The sequence below is a fragment of the Rosa rugosa genome, chromosome 3 (assembly GCF_958449725.1).
Source record: "Rosa rugosa chromosome 3, drRosRugo1.1, whole genome shotgun sequence".
In the NCBI taxonomy this organism is placed as follows: Eukaryota; Viridiplantae; Streptophyta; class Magnoliopsida; order Rosales; family Rosaceae; genus Rosa; species Rosa rugosa.
The window spans coordinates 49,968,504-49,977,200 of NC_084822.1; the positions used below are offsets into that span (position 1 = coordinate 49,968,504).

The 8,697-nt window shown below is 36.4% G+C and overlaps 1 protein-coding gene across 1 annotated transcript; it reads right to left on the minus strand.

Moving 5' to 3' along the window:
• Positions 1 to 261: 261 nt before the first annotated feature.
• LOC133737892 (UPF0481 protein At3g47200-like) lies at positions 262 to 2,009 on the minus strand. Its single transcript, XM_062165366.1, has 3 exons — positions 1,924 to 2,009; positions 1,149 to 1,833; positions 262 to 1,036 (listed from the first exon to the last, which is right to left on the minus strand). The coding sequence occupies exons 1-3, from the start codon at positions 2,007 to 2,009 to the stop codon at positions 596 to 598; spliced, it is 1,212 nt and encodes a 403-aa protein (XP_062021350.1). The 3' UTR covers positions 262 to 595.
• Between the last annotated feature and the right edge of the window lie 6,688 nt (positions 2,010 to 8,697).

Below are 8,697 nucleotides of genomic sequence, written 5' to 3' on the forward strand. Positions count from 1 at the left end.
CACCGGAGGGATTTGCCCTTCCTATAAAAGCAAGAAAACATGGTCTTGGATCTGTAAAGATTCAACTACAATGGCCAAGGTCCGCATAAGTGAAAATAGACTGATCATTAGAGGGGAGCGCCCAATATGTGGAAATACATCTGAAATCCTTAAACATGAACTAACAGATGCAATAGAAGATACAATTAATTGAGAGATTACTGAGCAGAAGGTTTAATATGAAGAAAAAGAAGATCACAAACACAAGTGGCCATTATAATAAGTTTCAAATTTAGAGGAGCCAAAGAGAGGAGATCTTGAGAATTCTCTCCTCCCAATAATGGAACTCCTCTCTATTTATACCAACGAATTAAGTAGCAAATTCATTTCAACAACCTAGCAAACCAAACAAGCACTCTACTAGCTTCACTCAACAATAATACTGGATATCACCCTAGCTACAAGCACACACTTCAAACAACAAAGCACACTCTGCATTCACTCCAAGAAAAGCTGGTCTCCTGGGACATACTCTTCGAATCAACTAAGATCTTTTACCTCCAAAGTGATGGAAAAGGATGGGATAGCAGAGTCGATCGACAGAATGAAGGAACGCTCACTTAAGAGAGATAATTGAGCAGATAGTTTGAATGGCAGTGAGTATGAGGAGAACAACTGCTGCCACGAAAGAAATAGTTGTCCAAGGGGTCTTGCAATAATTGCGTCTCAAATTTGCCATCCATTTGTGCCACTTCGAACCGTAGAACTCGTCCAGCTCTCGACAAAGATCACCATAATAGAAGTAGTCTGCGTTATACACAATCCCAGTTGAAAGGCTGTTGATCAAGGGAGCCAAATCCTGATCGCCACCTCCGAGATCATTTTCAACAATTTTATCCTTAACAAGCAACCCCACATCTTTTGGATCGTCCACCAACTCATCCATGATGCTAACATAATCACTTATGCAATAATCTTCAGAAGTAATGCATTGTTCAAAGGCAATTAAATTTCTAAGTACAAGCTCCGTTGTATCCCCTGTGTGCAATTTTGGAATATTCAGAAATCAGAATCCCTTTATCGAATCCTATGCCAAACCATTTCGTGGTTACATCAAATCGTATGTCAAACAATTTCGTGGTTTTGACGGCACAAAATTGGACTCCTGCCTGGTGTAGCTTTTCAATGCAAGGTGTTGTTGCAGATTTTTTTGTTTTGGTCATGGGTGGTTCTTTCGACATAGGAGCTATCAATAGCTCTCTAAAGAGATCAACAATATGTTTCGCTTCTACTCTGGGAGAATCATCTAACTCTATCCCGAAAGCTGTAACACCCTGGTCACGAAGAAACTGTATGGAAAGACTCCTAACAGAAGCTGGATTGTCCCCAAGAATGAAGAATTTCTTGAATAGGTACTCAAGAATGAAGAATGGCAGCTGGTTTTCAAGCATCAGCAAGTCAGTCAGTACATCCTCTACCATCCTTGGTTTTCCAAAGATGCAATCATTTTCTTTTTGCAATTCACTGTCCGAGTACCTACGTAAGAACTCAATGACGAAGATGGCATCCACTAAAATGATTTTGACAAATTCATCACTTTCAAGATCAAAGGTCTCTGCGTAACAAGTCCGCAATTTTTTTTCTCGTTTTTTTATTTTTTTTATGTAAGCATTCAGCTCTAAATTGGTTCGGTCCATGACACCTTTAAGGTACCACTTTTTGTGAACTTCCATGGCTTTCAAGGCTTCTTTTCCATGATGAAATGGGCCTATAGAGATTACACGAGGTGTGTAGGCCTCTTTCTTTACACGTCGGAGTCGATCAGGAACCCGGTAGATGCAACGCGAAGGGGACGGGGGAGACAAGCCATCCAACTCCTTTCCCAAAGTTTCTAACGGGTTTAAGCTATCCAACTCCTTTCTCAAAGTTCCTCTCAAAGTTTCTAACCGGTTTAAGCCATCCAACTCCTTTCTCAAAGTTTCTAACGGGTTTTCTATATCAGTTGGAGCAGGTACAACACTTCCTTCCATTTTGCTGCTGGATGATGACGATTACAGATTACTGAAACCACAATCAAACAGGTAATTACTGAGGGTGGGTGCAATTTTTTATTTATTTTTTTTTTTTTTTGAAAAGCAGGGAGTATGCATCTATTGGTTACTGGCTTACTGGTAGTGAACATTTTCTCGTGGAAGTGATTTGGAACTCCACCTTTTTTTACTACTTAGAAGTAGAGTAAAATTTATTGGAAAGTGTTTTGACTACTTAACAGTGGAGTACACGTGCATCTTAAAATTTATTAAAAAGTGTAACATCATAGGATCTATTTCACACTCCTCATTTTATAATACACACTCTATTTTTTATTTTTTAGTATCTTAAATTTTGTATTTTTATAAAAACCAAAATTTATGGTTGAAAAATTCATTATAAAATAGGTAAGAATGAGTGTGGATTGTAAATTTGGGAATATAAATTACATTATCTAAAATAAATAGTTATATTTCCCCCCAAACTATGGGGCATTTTCAATTTCATGCTCAAATTTCAAATCTTATAATTTTATAGACATGACTATACCTCCGTTGTTATTCGATGTAATGGCCGAGATAAAAAAACTCAGTTAAATGTTGACGTACTGTTAACTTCTGACATAACACTACCACGTTTGTCTCTTGCGCGGTGGTAGTGTCACGTCAAAAGTTAACTGGCACAACAACAATTTATGAAATTTTTAACAGAATTTTTAACCACTGGTGTGAAAACGACTAACGGTAAGTTTTTCACTGGTTGAGAAAAATATATGTAACAACCTGGAATTTTAAGTACATATTTAAGTGATAATATGTTCTATATGAGCTTATGTGTGTGGGTGAGTGTGTGTACATTCAAGCAGTCTATCACCTATTACATATAGACTTGTAGGAAACTAGTTTTACTTAATGAGTTTAAGAATTTTCGGATGAGACCTTATAAACCCAATCAATGAATCTCTTTCTTATGTTTGAGTGAATCATAGGATTCATAGCTTAAAATAGATTAGTTAATCAAAATGTAAGTTATCATATTTTAGTATGCAGTGGAAATGAGACATCTTTGACAGTGTCATCAATTCTATGTAGCATCTGCAAATTGATATTTATATGCCTTGGTCAAATAAGCTCATGTATCATTCTGCTCAAGTATGCAGACATTTCTTGTTAGAGATAAGTTTAGCTGAATCAAATCCAATATATATAAACAAGATGGAGTAGCTTTAATAATCAAGCATATTTAGCTTAAGGTGGCAATATTAAAGGACGATGCCTTGATAGCTCCTACTATCAAAACTTTTAATTAAGGTTTGAACTGAGAAGGTTATACAAGTCTATCCTTAGAATTACATTGGCTCTTGTTCAGCGAGAAGGTTTCCTTGTAGCATAAGGTGGTGAAGGTAAGAGCTCAAGGTCTTGGACTATGATTAGTCTTTTGACACCTCCTACTCATGGAATATATATCTTTATTATATGTTAGTATATTGTAAATATGTAATCTTGATGATCAAGTTGTATCTAGATAAGATCATTCATGTCAATCACTTCATAGTGCTTGGTGATTAAGTCATTAAGTGATAGATATAGACAAACACATCTATATGTAGATTTTATTATAATTGTTTTGCTTGATGGCCAAGAACCTGACTAGTATAAATAGCAGCTATCTACTTGATTTATATCACAATGAGAGCAATAGGAGAACAGAACATGAGTGAGGGAGATAGAGAGAAAGGAGTAGGATAGAAAGAAAGAAATAAACAGAAAGGAAAATAAACAAAAGAAAAGAGACACTGGGAGAAAGAAAAGAATATGTGAGAATGAAAATAGAGAGGGAAGAAGAGGAAAGGAAAGGGGTAGAAGAAAGAGAAGGGAAGGCATGATTACAAAGATTAGTTTCGGAGAATTAGATTTGGGATTCAAAGGTTTGTTTCGATCCTAAAATCTATTTCTATTTCTATGGAACTTTGTTCATGTGTTTTTGCTCAGTTCTTGTCTAAGTTGGCTTAATGTTTTCTACAGTTAATAATGTAAATGATTTTCAAACAGAGTGTAAGCATAGAAACAAATCAAGATGATTAGAGAACTGGTTCCATAAGAATGGGTGTCCTGAGTAATTTTTAGGTCGCTGTTTGGGTTAGATTTCTTATTTTGTCTTAACAACAAGAGGTTAGAGTGATCAAAGAACCTATATGCATCAGTTTAACAACCTTAGACTGAGCAGTAACCTCAAACATTAGTTTGTAGGCATTAGAGAAAGCTAGAACAAGTTTCTGCATTATAATCATTTAGTTAACTTTGAGCAACCATATCCTTTGATCTAGACTTTCATTTTAGAAACCATTTGCATGTGTTGAAAGCTTATAATTTAAGCTTGATATCTGTATAGTTTCGTACAATTTCATTAAAGATTCATTGGTTAAGTTTGAGGCTAAAAACAGAGGTCTGCATTCTATAAATCAGTTTTTCTGAGTTTTTTTTACCCAGTTGAGTTTTTACTAAAAACTGTACATTTAGGTTGGGTATTTGAAGTTGGTGTCTTCATAAAAGTTTCAGTAGACATCTTGAAGATCATTTCAGAATTGGAATCTCATAAAAAGGATTTCTCTAGATTAAATTATTATTTTTTTGAAGTTGAGGGTCTGCATCAGGAAATTCTGCAATTTTCATTATGTTTCTGTTTGTTCCATTTCGTTTCCATAGTTTCCTTTATTCAAACTTGTTTAGGTCGACCACAAACTGAACATAGAGATTCTTATATTTTCAACAAAACTTGTGACACCATTTACTGAATTCATTTGAGATACTTATGTCATTGTGAAATCAGTTTTTCGTATCAGTTTTTATTCACAATAAATCTGCAAGACATTTTGGTTAGTTATTTAGCACTTCAAATGAAATCCAAAATGACCTGAGATTTTAGGTACCATTTTCTTAAGGCATAAGCTCGATATTGAAGTATGTTCTTAAGCCAGAATGATAGCTTGTGTTTAAAATAAATTATGTGCTTATACATAGGAATTGTGAATTGTACTTGGATATTTACTTTTTTATGCAGGAACATGTATCTATACAATAGCTTGAATTCCAGGTAGGGGAAAAACTTTGGATGGTTGTTTACATGATTGTGTTGGATGGTTGTTTACATGATTGTATGCATTTATGTCCTCTGTCTCTGTTTGTTTGGTATGGCTGAATAGTGAATACACTTACATATTCAAAGTATTTGATGCATCAATAAGACATGAAGTATAAGGGTGGTGATGGTAATGTGAATATGCAATTGGAATGAGTATGTTGGTTTATCTTTTGCGTAGTTGAGTCTATAACCTCAGCAGGTACCAGATCCCAGGTATGCCCATTGTTAATGCGCAATTAGTATAGGATTGCAAGGGTAATTCGGGACTAGTGAAAGGGGCATGGACAAGATGACTAGCAAAAGAGGGTTAGGGGGATTGATTTTTGGTGGGGGTTAGTTCATACAATTGGGTACTCTGAGTCACCTTCGTGGTAAAATACATGGTATGAGACATGTAAGCTCAGTTTATTCTGCTGTGTGAATTAACGGGAATAGAACATGCATTCATGCATACCATATGATGATTGTGTGGTTATCGTTGGTTTGAAGAGGAATAGCTCCCTATTGAGCTGCAGATTGAGCTCACCCCTTAACAGTCTTGTAGGTTGTTAAACACAAGAACTATGAAGATTAGTGATCGAAAACAATTAGAGTTAGTTGGAGTTTTGTATATGTAAGATCATTATTCCGGAAGTGAGTACTCTTAGTGATCTTGAGTTGGATTTATCCTTATATCGAAATGAGAAGTCAATTCCATTAACAAAGTGTCGATTTTATTTTATATTCGTTTATTTTTATTTTTACTCACACCTCATATTTCGGGAAATATTTAAAAAAAAATTGACCCGGGTTCGGGGCGTGACAATATATTTTAGTAGTTTAAAAGATTTTATACCACATAAAAGTTTATTACGATTCAGTATGACATAATCAGCACTATACGTATTATACAATACACACAGGCAACGTTTCTCACAATAATACATAATTGTGTCTTGAATTTTCTGCATCTCGATCCGCTAATGTATGAGTATGTGTGCGTGTGCGTGTGTGTGAGAGAGTTTCAAAAAAAAAAAAAAAAAATCTTGTGCGAGGGTGTGAAGTTCAACATTACAATTATATTAGTAAATTTGGAATATTAAAACTGATGCATGCGTGTAACAACACAAAAGTTCTTATATTATGTTTGATATACTGCAGATGGTAATCAGTATCTTCACTTATGAAACAACATTGTAGTAAAATATACTAGAAAGTGGAAGAAAAAGAAAAAGAAGCTTCGAACACAGAAAATTAACCAAGTCAATGATCGAGTACGCACCTTGTATGTGATCAAGGAAGCAAGTTTGTTACTAGGTGGAAAAGTTCTCTCAAGATACACTAGTGTTTAACGCGTGCTCTTGGATTCTGGCATATGAAGTAATCAATAGCCACATAGCATAACTTCAATCATGGGCTACAGATACAAGTAATAACCAAAGTCTTCACCGTCGCAGTCACAAAAGTCTTCGTCGTCGTCGCAGGCACCACAATCTTTATTATAACAGCTGGACTTAATTGACTTTTAGCTTAGTTTTTTGTTAGGTTGGATGGCATTTTAGGAATTGGCCAAGGGACAGATATATGTCTTGTTGAAATTAATTTGAGTAGTTTACAGTTTTTGTTTGTTGTGTGTCACGAGTCTGTTTGCCTCAAAATCGTCTCGGCCGAAATGAGGGCCGAGGGACTTGTGGTTGAATCGTCCTTCTGATATTGCGCGGGCGTGCCAACTCGCGGCTGAATGGCCGACTGAGGTTTAGATCTGATTTGCGCTTGTATCTGACTTCTTTCAAATGATTGTAGGCCGGGGAAGGAACCCTCTCGGCCGTTAGGTTCTGATGCCTCTGTTGCAAGGACTTCGGTTAGGCGTCAATCCTGACCGGGATCTTCTATCACGTTCACTTCTTGAGTAAACTCAAAGGTTCGGGTGACAAGCGAGAGGTCTATTGGGTGAAGGTACTCGCAAATCACGGTGAAGACGAAGGTGAAGTGGACTCGGTTGTCAAAGCGTTGTGAGATGATATGTGTGTGAACAGCAAATCGCATTGATCAAATCCGGACTGGCCGAAAGAGATCAACGGACGAAGATTCTACCTTACGAACTACTCCTAAGTGCGAAAACTAAAGTGCATATAAAGTAAATGAACAAGAAAGTAAAGTGCTTGAATGTAAAGTACTGAATTGAAATAAGAAACTAGAAATGAAAAACAAGTTATAAAAGTTGAATCGAAGGCAAAGTACCTATGAGATAGTAAGAGAGAAGTTTGTGTAAAAGTTGTATATTGATTTGTTTGTGTGGTGCAGGACATTTTACAATGAGTTACAATGTGCTATATATACAAGTCAAAAACCCTAGCTAACTTGTCCTCCAAGACGTGGAATTGAAGTAGGATTCTCATTCCTTCTAGGATTGATTCGTCTCATAAAATCCTGACTTGGCTAATATCTGAAATCTTCACAATCGAAATCTATAATTGATTCGAACTCCTTCCTTGCGAGGATTCCTCAGTCGATATTGTTGCCTAAACTTGGCCGAACACTTTTAATTCTCATTTCGGCCCACATGCGTAACCACCCTTTTGAACTCGGACTAAACCAAACATATGGCCGCATGGTCCAACTCACTGATTTTTGGGTCGTCCGTTCCTAAAACCTCAAATCAATCTGGGTGACCGACCGACACTTTTCCCTCGGTTGTATGACTTCACTTTTCCCTTGGTCGTCCATTCCTAAAACCTCAAATCAAACTGGGTGACCGACCGACACTTTTCCCTCGGTTGTATGGCTTCACTTTTCCCTTGGTTGTCCGTTCCTAAAACCTCAAATCAAGCTGGGTGACCGACTGACACTTTTTCCTCGGTTGTATGTGTTTGAACCTATATTTGGCAAGGTTCACGTGGCAGATAGGTGGGCGTGACCCACAAAGCGTAATGAATATCCGCGGCTAATTAGTCGCGATACATTAAAAGATTTACAAAGTTGATTATCAAATTAGTCGTGGCACATTAAAGATTTACAAAGTTGATTCTCAATTAGCCGCTGCACATTAAATGTTTATTGTCAAATTTATGACCAAAGATAACAACCGCGGACCCATAAGTCGTAATGAATGACCGCGGCTAATTCATCAAAGAGATTGATTGTCAGGAGAAATGTTACCAAAGTTTGGGGCAATTAACTTGAATGAGCATCAGGAGGTGTTATTGCCAATCATCAGTTACAAGACCTGATTGATTGCTCATGAAAGAATCAATCATTGATAACGTCAAAAATATCACAAACATGAATACTATTCTATTTGTAATCAATGCGGTCTTAGCTGTAAAGGCTGAGATTGTTTCTTTTCCTCATTCAGTAGTTTAGTTTCACTATAAAAAGGACCATAGGATTCATTGTTAGTGGTCCTCGACCAAACGCTCTACGCGGTGATTCAAATTTTATCTCAATACATTTCAACATTTCTACAACACTTATCAATCTTCACGTGTTTATCTTATTGCTTTTATTTTACCGGTACTTATCTTTCCTGAACTTTACTTCGTTGCTCTTTACATTCTTGTTATTTAT

Coding starts and splice junctions, on each gene's coding strand:
- LOC133737892 (XM_062165366.1), bottom strand. CDS start 2,009: ATGGAAGGAAGTGTTGTACCTGCTCCAACTGATATAGAAAACCCGTTA. Junction 1,834..1,923: donor TTGGATGGCTTAAACCGGTT/AGAAACTTTGAG, acceptor CTTGTCTCCCCC/GTCCCCTTCGCGTTGCATCT. Junction 1,037..1,148: donor GCATTGAAAAGCTACACCAG/GCAGGAGTCCAA, acceptor TGATTTCTGAAT/ATTCCAAAATTGCACACAGG.